This window comes from Pristiophorus japonicus, chromosome 15 (genome assembly GCF_044704955.1).
Source record: "Pristiophorus japonicus isolate sPriJap1 chromosome 15, sPriJap1.hap1, whole genome shotgun sequence".
NCBI lineage: Eukaryota > Metazoa > Chordata > Chondrichthyes > Pristiophoridae > Pristiophorus > Pristiophorus japonicus.
The window spans coordinates 7,244,369-7,263,411 of record NC_091991.1 but is presented as its reverse complement, the minus strand read 5'-3'; the positions used below and the strand labels follow the sequence as shown (position 1 = coordinate 7,263,411).

Genomic DNA, 19,043 nt, shown 5'->3' with positions numbered 1-19,043 from the left:
TTTTCTTATTCCTTAAAGCTACATTTACCGATTCAATCAAGGTAAAGTCTGGAAACATCTTACCATCTGGGCCTGGCTTCTCGGGCAACTGTTGATGGCTTCAACTTTTTCATTCGCTGCAAAAAAACGCAAAGTGACAGTAAGCGGCGGCTGGTCAATGGGGGAGATCTCCGCAACACCCATCCCCAGAATATCGCCACCTGCCCCAGGAATCTCGGCAAAGTGTGACGGTGGGTCAGGTCCGAGAAAACGTTTCCAACGCGGCGCACGTTCCCGACTCGGGCACACGACAGTCAAGGGGGAAAGGAGGGAGAGATTGGCTTGCAAAAGTAAATAAATCCCTTGGCCGCAACCTGGCAAGTACTAACTCGGAGCTCCCTGCAAGTGCCTTGGCAGGAGACGGGATAACATTTCAGGGCTGCTCGGCAAAGTCGGAGACACTTGCACTGTCAAGGAGCACACATGGGGCACACATGTTCCTTTGAGGCGTGCACTGACTACCAGCAGTAACACTGTCCCACTGATATCGCATAAGCTCCTCTTCCTAGCATAAGCTAACCAGCTACTCACTTCCTCTCACACTCAAAGTACTTCAATGAGCCCTCAACAGCACTTCTATCGAGGGTCTGTAATCCACGGAAATGTGATGCCTGAGTCAGGAAATGTTATTCACTGCTGATACACATTCTGCAAAAACTGCTCAGATCCCGCCGTGATTCTTACCAATGATCTGGATGATTTCTGCCAGCAGAACTCCGTCAGCTACATCCTGCTGCAAATCCTTGATCAGTCGTTTGTGACCAGACCTGGCCAAGTAATGATTGGCCCAATCAGTGTAAATCTGTGTGTGGAGAGAGAGAGAGAGAGAGAGAGAGAGAGAGACAGTAAAAATTCTTTCAGCTCAAATGTTGGCATACACGCAAGAGCTATTTTGGATCAATCTGCCTTCCACAAGCCAGAGTTTTAAAAAGGGAAACTGCTTTGAGTGAATTTTTACTGTTCTCCTATTTAAGTATGAGTCACTTTGGGCTAATACAAAGGGCGGTGACATACTGACCACACACAATATCAAAAAAAATATTGTTTTCATTCAGGAGAAAGTTCTTTACACAGAGAGTGGTGAAAATGTGGAACTCGCTGCCACAGGGAATGGTTGAGGTGAATAGTATCGATGCATTTAAGGGGAGGTTAGATAGGTACAAGAGGGAGAAGGGAAACATAGAAACATAGAAAACAGGTGCAGGAGTAGGCCATTCGGCCCTTTGAGTCTACACCACCGTTCAATATGATCATGGCTCATCATGCAACTTCAGTACCCCATTCCTGCTTTCTCTCCATACCCCTTGATCCCTTTAGCCGTAAGGACCACATCTAACTCCCTTTTGAATATATCGAACGAACTGGCCTCAACAACTTTCTGTGGTAGAGAATTCCACATGCTCACAACTCTCTGAGTGAAGAAGTTTCTCCTCATCTCGGTCCTAAATGGCTTACACCTTATCCTTAGACTGTGACCCCTGGTTCTGGACTTCCACAACATCGGGAACATTCTTCCTGCATCTAACCTGTCCAATCCCGTCAGAATTGTATATGTTTCTATGAGATCCCCTCTCATTCCTCTAAACTCCAGTGAATATAAGCCTAGTCGATCCAGTCTTTCTTAATGTCAGTCCTGGGATATGTTGATGGGGTGAGATGAAGAGGGGTGGGAGGAGGCTCGTGTGGAGCATAAACACCGGCACGGACTCGATGGGCCGAATGGCCTGTTTCTGTGCTGTACGTTCTGTGTAATTCCATGCACCTCGAATCAGGTGCAAAGTAAGTTGCTCTGATGTTGTTGTAGGTGAAATATTGCTGGAGGCACAATCGCCCATAGAAGGAGCCTGGAACTTTTAACACGATAAATGTGGCCTCTTCCCAAATTCCCCTTTAACTCTTCCTTCTCCACAACGATTATGAATTAACTATTTTACCTCAATAAAAAAAACTTTGGTAATCTTCCAAACTCGCGTCACATGAAATGTCCCTGCAGCATTAGTAGCCAGAGTTCAGCCCACAACCCACAGTCCGTAACTGCAGCGGCCAAGTGCAGTTAATGAGGCCGCACATTTTACTGGAACAACCAACAACAGGTTTTTCTTCTTAAAACATAAGCACACAACCCAGATCTGTTAGAGACAGAGAGCGTTTTAATGAAATCAGACACTCTCCCGCTCGCCTGGGTATGGTTGTTCAAACTTGGCATTTTTGGACTGGTTGACAAATAACGCACAGAGAAAATTAAAACAGCTTAATAAATATCCAAAGATAGTTAACGAATCATGGAAGTTTACGGCACGGAAGGAGGCCATTTCGGCCCATCGTTTCCGCGCTGGCCGACAAAGAGCTATCCAGCCTAATCCCACTTTCCAGCTCTTGGTCCGGAGCCCTGTAGGTTACGGCACTTCAAGTGCACATCCAGGTACATTTGAGGGTTTCTGCCTCTACCACCCTTTCAGGCAGTGAGTTCCAGACCCCCCCCACCGCCCTCTGGGAGAATAAGATTCTCCTCAACTCCCCTCTAATCCTACCAGTTACTTTAAATCTCTGCCCCCTGGTTATTGAATTCTCTGCTCGGGGAAATAGATCCTTCCCATCCACTCTGTCTAGGCCCCTCAGAATTTTACTTAATTTCATTCTTGCTTGGAGTTAGCGTTTAAGAAACTTCGAGTTGATCCCGATCTGTGAAGGGAAAACCCAACTGAAAGACTTCACTTCTCATGGCTTTGCAAAGTCCCGCCAAATTATGGGCCTGAGAATCCATAGAGCCTTCCAGCACAGAAGGAGGCCATTCGGCCCCTCGAGCCTGCTCCGCCATTCAATAAGATCATGGCTGATCTTCCGTCTCAACTCCACTTTCCTGCACTGTCCCCATATCCCTTGATTCCCTTACCTTCTACTTAATCCTTCTCCCAATTATTTATAAGTGTATGCCCCCTGGTTATTGACCTCTCTGCTAAGGGGAAATCGGCCCTTCCTATCTCGCTATCGTCACGACTGCTGACACTGCAACGGTGTCACCCTCTGAGGGGCAATTTCTGCCGCCCAGACGTTAGTCCGACTTGTTTGACTTGGGAGCATTTTTCAAAAGCGTTGAAAAGGAGATGGGAATTCCAGATGGGTTTCGTGCGTGCAATTAAAAGCATGGGTGTATCACCATCATCATTCCTTGGAATCGAGGAAGACTTGCTTCCACTCTAAAAGTGAGTTCTCAGGTAACTGAACAGTCCAATACGGGAATTACAGTCTCTGTCACAGGTGGGACAGACAGTGGTTGAGGGAAAGGGTGGGTGGGGAGTCTGGTTTGCCGCACGCTCCTTCCGCTGCCTGCGCTTGATTTCTGCACGCTCTCGGCGACGAGACTCGAGGTGCTCAGCACCCTCCCGGATGCACTTCCTCCACTCAGGGCGGTCTTTGGCCAGGGACTCCCAGGTGTCGGTGGGGATGTTGCGCTTTATCAGGGAGGTTTTGCCATTGCCCATTGCCATTCGAAACTCAAAACCCATCGCAGCTCCCCTTTTAAACTCAGCGATCAGTCCAGCCGCAAACTAATAATGCCTCTCAGTGGCCTGACCCTTAACTCATTTAAAGTGGGAGTGTGCCAAATTTTTCTCGTCGCTTAAGTTGGCATTGTGTTGTGATCGGGAATGCGCTGCCTGAAAAGGTGGTGGGAGCAGCTTCAATAGTAACTTTCAAAACGGAACTGGATAAATACTTGAAGGGGGAAAAAATTGCAGGGCTACAGGGAAAGAGCGGGGGAGTGGGACTAAATGGAGCGCTCCTTCAAAGAGCCAGCACAGGAACGATGGGCCGAGTGGTCACCTTCTGCGCTGTATCAGTCTATGATTCTATGTAGCCCCTTTGTAGTCTATTTCGAACAATTCCATAGTTAGTCAGCCGTGACTCAGTGGGTAGCACAGCAAGCTCCCACAAACAGAAGGTTGTGGGTTTGAGTCTCTTGTTGATTGATTTAATGTTCCAAAGTTTAATTTGTCAGTTCTAGTGGCCCTTTAATAAGGGGGCACTTGATTTTACGTTTTACAAAAATAGTTGGAGAGCTGTTGAATTGGGAGTGGCTTAGCCAGTCACGTGATGCTCACAAAATTCAATAAAACCCCAGCCAGTTGGGTTCGGGGGATCCACAATGGGGCAGGTGGTTGTGAGCCCGGTGGATGAACCGATAATGTGTAGTGTGATTGTTAAACCTTTGTTAATAAACCAACTAGTTCTTAATAGCAATGTGTTGCTGTGAATTCTTAAGCAAAGAACCCATGAAGCAAATATATTGTCCCATTCTAGAGACTTGAGCACAAATATCTAAGCTGACATTCCCGGTGCTGTGTTGAGGGACTGCTGCACTGTCGGAGGTGCCGTCTTTCGGATGGGACGTTAAACCGAGGCCCTGTCTGCTCTCTCAGGTGGACGTAAAAGTTCCCAGAGCACTCTATTGAAGAAGAGCAGGGGGAGTTCTGCCGGGTGTCCTGGGGCCAATATTTACCCCCTCAATCAACATCACTAAATGAGATAATCTGGTCATTATCACATTGCCGTTTGTGGGAGCTTGCTGTGCGCAAACTGGCTGCCGCGTTTCCCACATTACAACAGTGACTACACTTCGAAAAGTGCTTCATTGGCTGGAAATCACTTTGGGACGTCTGGTGGTCGTGAAAGGCGCTATAGAAATGCAAGTTCTCTCTTTTTACTCCAGTCACTCCCGGGGGCAGTATCTGTCTGCTCCTCTTGACGCAGCACGTTCTGCTGCATTGATCATTCCCATTGAGAACTCTCGCTCCTTGCTAAACGTTCTCTCCGCGTTGCCTCACCTGCCAGTGACTCAGAGTTACAGCGCAGAGTAAGTACCAGATGTAACAGGGGGCAGCAGCATTGGTCGTCAGAAAGAGAGCTCTCTGACCCTTTATAAATATTAGGCAGCCCATTCAAGAAATCTGGCTTCCCTTAGTGATACATTTTTATTGCATTCCTACCTCTGCTTGTACAGTCTAATCCTTCCAATGTGAACCATGCTGACGGTGCTGAAAGTCAGTCACGTGGAGAGACTGGAGAAGCTGGGATTGTTCTCCCTGGAGCAGAGAAGGTTAAGTAAGGGGAGATTTAATCGAGGTGTTCAAAATTATGAGGGGTTTTGATAGGGTAAATAAGGAGAAGCTGTTTCCAGTGACAGAAGGGTCGGTAACCAGAGATCACAGATTTAAAATAATTGGTAAAAGTGCCCCAGAGGGAGATGAGCAGAAACATTTTCACGCAGCCAGTTGTTGTGATCGGGAACGCGCTGCCTGAAAGGGCGGTGGGAGCAGATTCAATAGTGACTTTCAAACCGGGAATTGGATAAATACTTGAAGGGGAGAAAATTGCCGGGCTACGGGGAAAGGGCAGGGGGAGTGGGACTAATGGGATCGCTCTTTCACAGAGCTGGCACAGGCACGATGGGCCGAATGGCCTCTTTCAGTGCTGTGTCATTCGAGATGTGTTCCAGACTCCCAGAATGATGAGACAAACACAAATAGAGCTCCTTAACTTGCCTTCTGAAGAAACCTGACGTATTACAGAGCTACATATATATCACGCGTGGCTCAGTGGGCCCCACTTTCGCCTCTGAGTCAGAAGGTTGTGGGTTTCAAGTCCCACTCCACAAACTTGAGCACATAAATCTAGGCTGACAATCCCAGTGCAGCACTGAGGGAGTGCTGCACTGTCGGAGGTGCTGTCTTTTGGATGAGACGTTAAACCGAGGCCCCGTCTGCTCTCTCAGTTGAACGTAAAAGATCCCACAGCACGATTTCAAAGAAGAGCAGGGGAGTTATCCCCGATGTCCCGGGGCCAATATTTATCTCTCAAATCAACATTGCAAAAACAGATTATCACATCGCTGTTTGTGGGAGCTTGCTGTGCGCAAATTGGCTGCCGCAGTTCCTACATTACAACAGTGACTACACTCCAAAAGTACTTCATTGGCTGTATAGTGCTTTGCGACGTCTGGTGATCGAGAAAGGCGCTATATAAATGCAAGTCTTTCTTTATATATATAATATATAACAGAAATATAAAGGCAAGGACAGAGTGAGTTCAAAATCGGGACGGAGTTACATCGGGGCAAATGGTCCCCCAACCTCTAACTCTGCTTCACCTGAAGATTACACTCGGTCGTGAGTCAGAAAGTGCATTGCCCTGGGACATTGACGACAGCAAACTGATCAATATTTTCATCAATTTCCTGTGGCATTGCACCTGGGGATTCAGGACAAAGCGCAGTGGTCAGGTGACGTGGGGTCATAGGGCAGGGCATGATCAGCCCAGGTTGCACAGATGTCGTTCAGGCCCCTTTCAAAAGACCACTGGCAGTGGGTGGAGGAGGGGAGGGTGTAATTATAGCGTGACAGGATTACATAGGAACCTTCCATTATAGACATCGACACTCGTCATAATGAGAAAATGTTGACAGCCAGTGCGAGCAAATGTAAGACTTTTAATAGATACATATAGATTACTCTGCGCTATTCCAATCCTGGGCTCTTGCGCATCCCGCATTTCAGTCGTTCTCCATTGGTGACCGTGCCTTCAGCTGCCTGGGCCCTAAGCTCTGGAATTCCCTCCGTAATCTCCTCCAGCCCCACAACCCCCCGAGATGTCTGCGTTCCTCTAATTCTGCCCTCTTGAGCATCCCTGATTATAATCGCTCGACCATCGGTGGCCGTGCCTTCTGTTGCCTGGGCCCCAAGCTCTGGAACTCCCTCCCTAAACCTCTCCGCCTCTCTACCGCTCTTTCCTCCTTCAAGACGCTCCTTAAAACCTACCTCTTTGACCAAACTTTTGAACACCTGCCCTAATTTCTCCTTATGTGGCTCGGTGTTAAATTTTTTGTGTTATAATATTTCACTACATTAAAGGCGCTATATGAGTACAATTTGTTGTTGTTGTAAACCTCTCCGCCTCTCTACCTCTCTCTCTTCCTTTAAGACCCTCCTTAAAACCTACATCTTTAACCAAGCGTTTAGACACCCACGCTAATATCTTCTTATTAACATACAGCGCCTTGGGACATTGTACTACGTTAAAGGCGCTATATAAATACAAGTTGTTGTTGTTAATTCAGCAGCGACAGTCCAGGTGTAATACTGAACTGCCGTCAAAGGGTGGCGTGATTTACACACGAAAGTAAAATCTTTTCAGTCTGGATGTAAAAGCGATGATCACAATTCCCTCGCTTAAATGTAGCAATAGAAACCTTTTGTACAATTGCAGAACCGTGAGTGACTTCTGGTTAATGGGGGCACTCGTTCATAATGGGGGGGGTGGGGTGATGTCGGGAAGCATTTCTTCACACAAAAGGGCGATGGAAATCTGGAACTTTCTCCCCCCACAATGCTGTCGAGGGTGGGGCTCAATTGAAAATGTCAAAACTGAGGCTGTTCAGACTTCTGTTGGGTCAGGGTATTAAGGGATACGGAGCCAAGGTGGGTGAATGGAGTTAAGGTACAGATCAGCCGTGATCTTACTGAATGGCGGAGCAGGCTCGAGGGCCTGAATGGCCTCCTCCTGTTATCATGTTCCTATAAAATTCTGACGAGACTGGACAGGTTAGATGCAGGAAAAATATTCCCGATGTTGGGGAAGTCCAGAACCAGGGGTCACAGTCTAAGGATAAGGGGTAAGCCATTTAGGACCAAGATGAGGAGAAACTTCTTCACTCAGAGAATTGGGAACCTGTGGAATTCTCTACCACAGAAAGTTGTTGAGGCCAGTTTGTTAGATATATTAGATGTGACCCTTACGGCTAAAGGGATCAAGGGGTCTAGAGAGAAAGCAGGAGTGGGGTACTTGAGTTGCATGATCAGCCATGATCATATTGAATGGCGGTGCAGGCTCGAAGGGCCGAATGGCCTACTTCTATGTTACATGTTCCTATACAAGCACTGGATCAGAAACTGTTCCAGCCCTTGCATCTAATAGGAAGGACAACTGGTTAAAGTCGGTGTTCTCAGTAAGAGGGTGATGAGTATCATTAACCTCACACCAGCTAGTTAACAGACAGCTGTCACAACACCAAGGTAATTGTATTGACACTTAAAGGCCAGATGCTTCAATCAGAACTGTCTCTCGTATCTGTGCAAACGGATTCAATAACTAACCCAAAACATCGACACAATAGGTTACATTTACCCCGCTCCCGGTTGGCAACAGTCTCACCTCTAAGTCATGAATGTTCCCCGCAGACCGCACATGGAGGCCTCCAGTCTCCCCCCTCCCCCTCCCGCGACCTCCAGTCTCCCCCCTCCCCCGGCCCCAATCTCCAGTCTCCCCCCTCCCCCGGCCCCAATCTCCAGTCTCCCCCCTCCCCGACCTCCAGTCTCCCCCAATCCCCTCCTCCCCTACCCTGACCCCTCCACACACCCCTTCCACGCTCCCCAATATCCACCCGGAGCCTCCTGCTCCTTCCTCCCTTAGCCCCGATCTCCGGCTCCCCCAACACCCCTCCCCACCCACCCAACACCCCTCTCCCCCCATCCAACACCCCCCCCATCCGCACCCAACACCCCCTCCCCCACCCAACAACCCGCCTCCCCCACCCAACACCCCCCTTCCCCACCCAACACCCCCCCCCCTCCACCCAACACCCTCATCCCCACCCAACACCCCCCTCCCCACCCAACACCCCCCTCCCCACCCAACACCCCCTCCCCCACCCAACACCCCCTCCCCATCCAACAACCCCCCTCCCCCACCCAACACCCCCCTCCCCACCCAACACCCCCTCCCCCACCCAACACCCCCTCCCCACCCAACAACCCCCCTCCCCCACCCAACACCCCCCACCCCCACCCAACACCCCCCCTCCCCCACCCAAAACCCTCATCCCCGCCCAACACCCTCCTCCCCACCCAACACCCCCCTCCCCACCTAACACCCCCTCCCCCACTTAACACTCCCTCCCCCACCCAACACCCCCCTCCCCACCCAACAACCCCCTCCCCCACCCAACACCCCCCTCCTCACCCAACACCCCCTCCCCACCCAACACCCCCCTCCCCCACCCAAATCCCCCCCAACAACCACCCCCCCTCCGCACCCCTCGCGCCCTCCTGCCACCAACCCGTCAAGCTGGCTGGGCAGGGGGCAACCCTGCTATATTCCAATGAGGCCCTGCCCATCTCCCTCCCCCGGCCTTGTCGGGCTCTTCCCCCGATGATGGACCCCCACCCACTCCCTGCCTCCCTGTTAATATCAGGGCCATTGCCTTCGCCACAAGAACAATAAAGCCGTGGCTTAGTGGGCAGCACACTCGCCTCTGAGTCCGAAGGTTGTGGGTTCAAGTCCCACTCCAGGGACTTGAGCACAAAAACCCAGGCTGACACTCCCAGTGCGGTGCTGAGGGAGTGCTGCACTGTCGGAGGTGCCGTCTTACAGATGAGATGCTACACCGAGGCCCCGTCTGCTCTCTCAGGTAGATGTAAAAGATCCCATGGCACTATTTGGAAGAAGAGCAGGGGAGTGATCCTGGGGCCAATATTTATCCCTCAATCAACATAACAAAACCAGATTATCTGGTCATTATCACAGCCCTAATTATAATCGCTCAACCATTGGTGGCCGTGCCTTCTGTTGCCTGGGCCCCAAGCTCTGAATCTCTCTTCCTTCAAGACGCTCCTTAAAACCTGCCTCTCTAACCAAGCTTTTGGTCACCTGCGCTAATATCTCCTTATTAACATTCCTTTTACAGCACCTTGGGATGTCTCACTACATTAAAGATGCAGTATAAACACAAGTTGTTGTTGTTGCTGTTTGTGGGAGCTTGCTGTGCACAAATCGGCTGCTGCATTCGTTATATTACAACAGTGACTGCACTCCAGAGCGCTAATCCATCGCTTCGGTGTGCGAGTGCGGCCAATTATACGCTTCCTCAAGCGAGTAAAACATGCACTTTCCTTCCAATTAACCCTCTGGGTAAACCATCCATCAAAGATGGTCCCTCGAATGAGGATGACTTGCTTCCACATGAGTTCACAGATGTTTCAATGAAGGACCCGATGTTCCAGTCCTGAACTCCAGGGGTGGAAGATGCCTGTGCGTGGATTTTTTTAACGTGGGGTGACCGTTGCACACCAGCCACCACGCGGACTTGACAGAGCGAGGTCTTGGTCCAGCGGCAAGGGTTAACCAGGACGACTGGAGACCTGCTCTGCTGCACGGACCTAGTGCGTGCACATATCGCACAGTGTGGGCTGGGCCTGTGCTGCCCCTGGGCCCTCGGCTCTTCTGGGCCCCGCACCCTCATTCGCCGCACCTCCGCCCAAGATGTTCCACGGTCCGGCGCTCCTGCGGTGGTGTTCTCACACAGGTCGGGGCGGCCCAGGATGGGTAAACAATTCACCAATGACGGCGGATGAGTAAGGCAGCTAGAACGTGAAGGGTTTGGGCGCCGGGGACATATTGTAAACACATCAGGAACCGAGAGAGAGAGAGCAAAACGCATGGGCAGAGCGATGTGTTTCGAGTTCACTGGTCTTTATAAGTTGAGCCCACTCAGGTTTTTGATTGTTAACTTTTCTCAGTTGCTATAAACTCCCATTCCAACAGGCCCGGGGCGAGGAATGAGGCAGCAGCAACATCCTCTTGGTAACCCTGTAAATATTTGTACGCTGACTCCCTGCCCACAAGAAAGCAACCACCGTGCCTTGCAAGTATCCCAAAGCCATGTGGCATTAATCACCGGTTGCAGGCTGGAGAAGTAAAGGATGTGATCACTCACCGATATTCACGCAAGTGACTGGTGCTAACTTCAGCTCGCTGACTGCACAAGCCACAGACTACTTGGCACATAATTGCACATTGTTTGAAAATACAGCTCTGCTCTTCATCGGAAACAAGCACTTTAGTCAGCCCAATAGTCATTGAATGACATGGAATGACATGGAATTAACAGCGCAGAAACAGGTCATTCAGCACGATGTTTATGCTCCGTGCGAGACTCCTCTCCAACCTGTTTACTCATTCTCACCCCATCAATATACTTCCTCCAACGTCTTTCGGATGAGACGTTAAACCGAGGCCCCCGTCTGCCCTCTCAAGTGGACGTAAAAGATCCCACGGTCAATATTTCTAGGAAGAGCAGGGCAGTTTTCCCCGGTGTCCTGGACCAATGTCTCTCTCTTCGGCACTCGCTCGGTGTCGACGATGGCTTGCTTCCAGATTGAAGTGAGTTTTAAGCTGACTGATGAGACCAATGTGGGCCCTGACGTTCCGGGGCCCAAACTTCATTTTAAAGAGTGGAAGACACCTGTGCGTGAATTCTTTCAACATAGGGTGGCCATTGCATACCAGCTACCTATCTATCCCTCAACCAATATCACTAAACAAACAGATGATCCAGTCATTATCACGTGACTGTTTGTGGGAGCTTGCTGTGCGCAAGTTGGCTGCCGCGTTGCCCACATTACAACAGTGACCACACTCCAAAAAAGTACTTCATTGGCTGTAAAGCGCTTTGAGACATCCGGTGGTCATGAAAGGTGTTATATAAATGCAAGTCTTTCTTTCTTATATATTCTATCCCTTTCTGTATATGGTCCATGTCTCTGTGCCATACAGGAGGGCGGGTATCACTACAGCCCTGTAGACCATGAGCTTGGTGTCAGATTTGAGGGCCTGATCTTCGAACACTCTTTTTCTCAGTGGAGAAATACCACCAACGATGTCTCCGCAAGATCCTGCAAATTGCTGGGAGGACAGACGCACCAACGTTAGTGTCCTCGACCAGGCCAACATCCCCAGCAGTGAAGCACTGACCACACTCGACCAGCTCCGCTGGGCAGGCCACATTGTTCACATGCCTGACACAAAATTCCCAAAGCAAGCGCTCTACTTGGAACTCCTACACGGCAAGCGAGCCCCAGGTGGACAGAGGAAACGCTTCAAGGACAGCCTCAAAGCCTCCTTGATAAAATGCAACATCCCCACCGACACCTGGGAGTCCCTGGCCAAAGACCGTCCTAAGTCGCCGAGAGCATACGGAAATCAAGCGCAGACAGTGGAAAGAGCATGCGTCCCACCCATCCTTTCCCTCAACCACTGTCTGTCCCATCTGTGACAGAGACTGTAATTCCTGGATTGGACTGTTCAGCCACCTGAGAACTCACTTTTAGAGTGGAAGCAAGTCTTCCTCGATTCCGAGGGACAGCCTATGATGACGATATCCCTTCCTCCATCATGTACTTATCTAGCTTCCCCTAGCTATAGTTATAGCACATAAATATCACAGTCATTTTGTCCCTCTGCCTTCTCCCCTCCTATACACCCCCCCCCCCCTCTGCCCCCCATCCACACACACACACACACACATATTTCTGCAGTTGGAACTGCATTATCTGAATGACAAGGGATCATATTGCTTCGGACTGGGCAGACAGCAGTCTATAGAACTGGGGCTGCGAGTGCTTCAGGAACAGATGCATAGGCGCCCGTTATATAGGGCGGACAGCTGCTGGTAGAGACGTGGTTAAAAATGACCTGCTAGACACGCGACAGATGCCGCGAGGCTGCAGAATGTGGAGGGATCGGCACGGCAGTTCGTCGGGCCACACATGTGACGCAGGATCATACCTGTCGACATGTGTGTGTGTGTGTGTGGGGCGGGGGGGGGGGCTTTGCATTTCCATCGGAACCCCCCCCCGGCCCCGGGGTCTCCATGTCACAGCGGCGCTGTAAATAAGGTAACCGCTCGGAAACCCCACCGACCCCTCCCCACACAACCTGATGACACCCAACACAGAGAGCACAAATCACGCAGAGAAAGTTACTGCTTTCTGAAACCTGACCCCCCCTCCTTCCTATCAGGGCAGGAAGATAGGTCACAGACATTGCTTACTTTGGACACACACAGAAAACCAATAAAGTTCCCCGCCTGAGTGAAGGAATCCCTCTCTTGTCCAGATGCAGAATCGGACAGTCCAGAGGGAGGCCCCATTCGGCCCATCATGCCTGTGTTGGCTCTTACAGCTACCTGTAATGCATGCACCTATGAGTATACTCACAGGTTTGTACTGGAGTGCATCATCACCCCCGGCAACCACATTTTAATTTGAAGCATGCAATGTCTAAAGTTTAATTTGTTTAAATTTGTCAGTTTTAGTGCCCCCCCCCCCGCCCTTTACATAGCAACATAGAAAATAGGTGCAGGAGTAGGCCATTCGGCCCTTCGAGCCTGCACCACCATTCAATATGATCATGGCTGATCATGCAACTTCAGTACCCCACTCCTGCCTTCTCTCCATACCCCCTGATCCCGTTAGCCGTAAGGGCCACATCTAATATATCTAACAAACTGGCCTCAACAACTTTCTGTGGTAGAGAATTCCACAGGTTCACAATTCTCAGGGTGAAAAAGTTTCTCCTCATCTCGGTCCTAGATGGCTTACCCCATATCCGTAGACTGTGCCCCTGCTTTAATCAGGGGGCACTTGATTTAATGATTAATTGTTTTACAGGTGCAACTAAAATAGTTGTAGAGCTGTTGCATGAAGGGCTGCTCCTCAGATTCTGGTTGCACTTCAGTCCCAAACTCCTGATCTTTGGGCACCCTGTGCGAAGGGGAGGTTGGAAGGCCTCCTCGTAGGACAGCTCCTGGGCCTGGCCAAGGGGGGCCATCAGCTGATCCAGGCATCGGGCGGTCGAGGGGGTCGTTCAGCCCCACAGCCTGCCTCTCTTCCGCGGTTACATCCGAGCCAGGGTATCCCTGGAGATGGAGCACGCGGTGTCCACCGGTACGCTCGCGGCCTTCCGCGAGAGGTGGGCGCCGGAGGGACTGGAGTGCATCAACACCCCCGGGAACATAATTTTAATTTGATGCTTTGTCTAAAGTTTAATTTGTTTATTGTGCCGGTTTTAGTGACCCCACCCTTTTAGCCAAGGGGCACTTGTATAATTTGTGTTTTCGTGCCCTCAAAAAAAAACCCCAAAAAACAAAAAAAACAAGGGGGCACTTGTTTGAAAGTGTTTGGTGTGTTCCTCCCCTTTGCCCCCCTCCTTTAATCAGGATGAATTTGATTTAATTGGTGTCTACAAAATAGTTGGCGAGCTGTTGGCAACAAAATAGTTGGAGAGCTTTTGGACTGGAGTGCATCAACACCCCTGGAAACCACATTTTAATTTGAACCACACAATGTCTAAAGTTTAATTTGTTTAAGTTTGTCGGTTTTAGTGCTCCTCTTTACTTAGAAACATAGAAACATAGAAAATAGGTGCAGGAGTAGGCCATTCAGCCCTTCGAGCCTGCACCACCATTCAATATGATCATGGCTGATCATGCAACTTCAGTACCCCATTCCTGCTTTCTCTCCATACCCCTTGATCCCTTTAGCCGTAAAGGGCCACATCTAATTCCCTTTTGAATATATCTAACGAACTGGACTCAACAACTTTCTGTGGTAGAGAATTCCACAGGTTCACAATTCTCCAGGTGAAAAAGTTTTTCCTCATCTCGGTCCGAGATGGCTTACCTCTTATCCTTAGACTGTGATCCCTGCTTTAATCAGGGGGCATTTGATTTAATGATTAATTGTTTTACAGGTGCAACTAAAATGGTTGTAGAGCTGTTGCATGAAGGGCTGCTCCTCAAATTCTGGCTGCACTTCAGTCCCACACTCCTGATCTTTGGGCACCCTGTGCAGAGGGGAGCGGGGCAGGTCGGAAGGGCTCCTCATAGGACTGCTCCTGGGCATGGCCAAGGTGGCCATCAACCGGTCCAGACAGCGGGCGGTCGAGGGGGTCGTTCAGCCCGACTGCCTGCCTCTCTTCCGCGGTTACATCCGAGCCAGGGTGTCCCTGGAGATGGAGCACGCGGTGTCCACCGGTACGCTCGCGGCCTTCCGCGAGAGGTGGGCGCCGGAGGGACTGGAGTGCATCATCACCCCCGGCAACCAAGTTTTAATTTGATCTGTTAGTGTCCAAAGTTTAATTTGTTCATTTGCCAGTTTTGGTGCCCCCTTTAATAAGGGGGCATTTGATTTGCAGGTTCAATTAAAAATAGATGTAGAGCTGTTGCATTGGGGGGGTGTGGGAGGAGTGGGGGGGAACACCTCATTAGCATAGGACAGCATCTCCCAAACCTATAACCTTGTTCACCGAGAAGGACAAGGGCAGCAGGCGCATGGGAACACCATCGTCTCCAAATTCCCCTCCAAGTCACACGCCATCCTGACTTGGACAAATACCGGCTGCTTCTTCACCATCGCTGGGTCAAATTCCTGACCTTTGCACTGTGGGAATCCCTTCACAGCGGTTCAGGAAGACCATTTTATCAAGGGCAACTGGGGGCGGGCAATAAATGTCAGTTTGCCAGCGACGCCCACATCCCGACAAGGCATGAAAAACGACAGGGGCGTGCGAGTGTCTCGCCGGCTCCTCACCGGCTCAGTAACAGGGGGCTTTCACAGGAGGCCGGAATTGGGGGAGTGCAGAGATCTCGGAGGGTTGTAGGGCTGGAGGACGTTGCAGAAATAGGGAGGGGGTAAAGAAAGAAAGGAGGAATGAAAGAAATGAGGAAAGGGATGTAGGGGGGAAGGAAGGAAGGAAGGAAGGAAGGAAGGAAGGAAGGAAGGAAGGAAGGAAAGAGTTGCATTTATATAGCGCCTTTCACCACCACTAGACATCTCAAAGTGCTTTACAACCAATGAAGTACTTTGGGAGTGTAGTCAGTGTTGTAATGTGGGAAATTCAGCAGCCAATTTGTGCACAGCAAGCTCCCACAAACAGCAATGTGATAATTACCAGATAATCTGTTTTTGTTATTTCGATTGAGGGATAAATGTTGGAGAAAAATTCTTTGTCCCTGATCAATAAACACCAGAGTTGGAGATGATGAAAATGACACGTATTGCGTAACTGAACGTGACAGATCTCGCCTTGCTCCGAGAAACAATTCAGGTCCATATAAGATTTAATCAAGTGCAGGGTAAATATGTTCCTCTTTTCAACAGTCAATTGAACTAATGACATAGGATCAGAAATTGAAAAATTAACGTTGCAGTTAAATAGGCCGTTTGTTTATCAGCCTGTCAAAACCCTAATAGAGTCCCAGGCTGTGTAATTAAGTAGCTTACTAGATTGGTGAAATGTTGGCACATCTTAACCCGAGGATCCTTCCTTTTTACAAAGAGAGCCCTGTTATTTTATGCAGCGCTTACCATGTAATTAGTGTGCTGTGAGGAAGCAGTGTACAAGAACTTAATTCAGCCTGCTAAAAATTATTCAAAGCAACTTACCTAGCCACAGAAGCACAAATGTACTTTCAGACCATTGCATCCGACAATCGCCTAAAGAAAACCTTCGAGTCCACAGACAGAAATAGGCCATTAGGCCCAACCGCTCCGTGCCGGGATTTATACTCCATACCAGCCTCCTCCCACCCCTCTTCATCTCACCCCATCAACATATCCTTCTATTCCCTTCTCCCTCATGTGTTTATCCAGCCTCCCCTTAAATGCATCGATACTATTCGCTTCAACCACTCCCTGTGGCAGCGAGTTCCACATTCTCATCATTCTCTGGGTAAAGAAGTTTCTCTTGAATTCCCGATTGGATTTATTGGTGACTGCCTTATATTTATGATCCCTAGTTCTGCACTCCCTCACCAGTGGATACATCTTCTCTACATCTACCCTATCAAGCCCCATCATAATTTTAAAGGCGTTCATCAGGTCACCCCTCAGCCTTCTCCTGTCTAGAGACATGAGGCCCAGCCTGTTCAGTCCTGGTTAACGGCTAAACTTTTAACAGCACTCAGCTTTCAACAAAGCATCTTGTTGAGACACACATGTCTCCATTTTAGTTTACCTCATATTTTGGGGAAGGTTGGGAGGACATGTTGAGATATAGAACTATCCAGATCCATTCGGGTTTGGAGGTACCTGTATATATTTTATTTAGAGCAGGTTAGAGTTTTCTAAAACTTTGAAAGGTTTTAGGAGGGAAAGAACATAAGAACATAAGAAATAGGAGCAGGAGTGCGCCATTTGGTCCCTCGAGCCTGCTCCGCCATTCAATAAGATCATGGCTGATCTTCGGCCTCAACTCCACTTTCCTGCACAGATTAAAGTGTAAGACGGTTGATGAGTGGTGGTGGACATTTAAGGAGATAGTTCATAACTCTCTACAAAACTATATTCCAATGAGAAGGGATAACCATCCATGGCTAACGAAGGAAATAAAACAAATTGAAAACAAGAGCATATAAAGTGGCCAAGATTAGTGGGAGGGCAGAGGATTGGGAAACTTTTAAAAACCAGCAAAGAATGACTAAAAAAAAAATAGAGAGGGAAGATAGATGATGAAAATAAACTAACAAGAAATATTAAAAACAGATAGTAAGAATTTCTACAGGTATATAAAAAGGAAAAGAGTGGCTCAAGTAAATTTCGGTCCCTTAGAGGATGAGACTGGGAATTAATAATGGAGAACAGGGAAGTGGCAAAGACATTGAACAAATATTTTGTATCGGTCTTCACGGTAGAAGACACTAAAAACATCCCAATAGTGGATAATCAAGGAGCTATAGGGAGGGAGGGTCTTAAGTGGCTGCAGATATAGTGGATGCATTGGTTGTAATCTACCAAAATTCCCTGGATTCTGGGGAGGTCCCGGCAGATTGGATAAAACGCAAATGTAACGCCCCTATTTAAAAAAGGAGGCAGACAGAAAGCAGCAAACAGTTAGCCTAACATCTGTCGTTGGGAAAATGCTGGAGTCCATTATTAAGGAAGCAGTAGCAGGTCATTTGGAAAAGCATAATTCAATCAAGCAGAGTCAGCATGGTTTTATGAAAGGGAAATCATGTTTGACAAATTTTCTGGGGTTATTTGAGGATGTAACGAGCAGGGTGGATAAGTGGGAACCAGTGGGTGTGGTGTATTTAGATTTCCAGAAGGCATTCGATAAGGTGCCACATAAAAGGTTACTGCACAAAAAATCTGCAAAAGGACACAGACAGGCTAAGTGAATGGGCAAAAATTTGGCAGATGGAGTATAATGTGGGAAAGTGTGAGGTTATGCACTCCAGCAGGAAAAATAAAAAAGCAAATTATAATTTAAATGGAGAAAAATTGCAAAGTGCTGCAGTACAGAGGGACCTGGGGGTCCTTGTACATGAAACACAAAAAGTGAGTATGCAGGTACAGCAAGTAATCAGGAAGGCAAATGGAATGTTGGCCTTTATTGCAAGGGGGCTAGAGTATAAAAGCAGAGAAGTCCTGTTACAACTGTACAGGGTATTGGTGAGGCCACACCTAGATTGCTGCATATAGTTTTGGTCTCCTTATTTAAAGAGGAATATACTTGCTATGGAGAAGATTCACTAGGTTGATTCCTTAGATGAGGAGGTTGACTTATGAGGAAAGGTTGAGTAGGTTGGGCCTCTACTCATTGGAATTCAGAAGAATGAGACGTGATCTTTTCGAAACGTATAAGATTATAAGGGGGCTTGACGAGGTGAATGCAGAGAGGATCTTTCCATTGATGGGGGAGACTGGAACTAGGGGGCATAATCTTAGAATAAGGGGCCGCCCATTTAATACTGAGATGAGGAGGAATTTCTTCTCTCTGAGGGTCGTGAATCTTTGGAATTCTCTGCCCCAGAGAGCTGTGGAGGCTGGGTCATTCAATATATTTAAGGTGGAGATAGACAGATTTTTGAGCGATAAGGGAGTCAAGGGTTATGGGGAGCGGGCAGGGAAGTGGACCTCAGTCCATGATCAGATCAGCCATGATCGTATTAAATGGCGAAGCAGGCTCGAGGGGCCGTATGGCCGATTCCTGTTCCTATTTTTTATGTTCTTATGTAAAGTCACCTTGGGCAGTAGCGCAAAATGAATAGCCCATTTTCCAGTGGCGTTATATAAATGCAAGTTGTTGTTGTAAAGGACATTGGTGAACCAGTTGCGTTTTTAATGACAATCCAACAGCTTCATGGTCACTTTTACTGAGACCAGTGTTTTAAA

The 19,043-nt window shown here is 48.7% G+C and overlaps 1 protein-coding gene across 1 annotated transcript in view; it reads right to left on the bottom strand.

Moving 5' to 3' along the window:
• Positions 1–19,043, bottom strand: part of nav3 (neuron navigator 3) — a 463,067-nt gene that overhangs the window by 377,825 nt on the left and 66,199 nt on the right. Inside the window, exons 2-3 of the mRNA XM_070900107.1 lie at positions 724–841; positions 64–116 (exon numbers count right to left, since the gene is read on the bottom strand). Of these exons, the coding sequence (XP_070756208.1) occupies positions 64–66 (3 nt within the window). The 5' untranslated portion in view covers positions 67–116; positions 724–841. The remainder of the gene's footprint in view (positions 1–63; positions 117–723; positions 842–19,043) is intronic.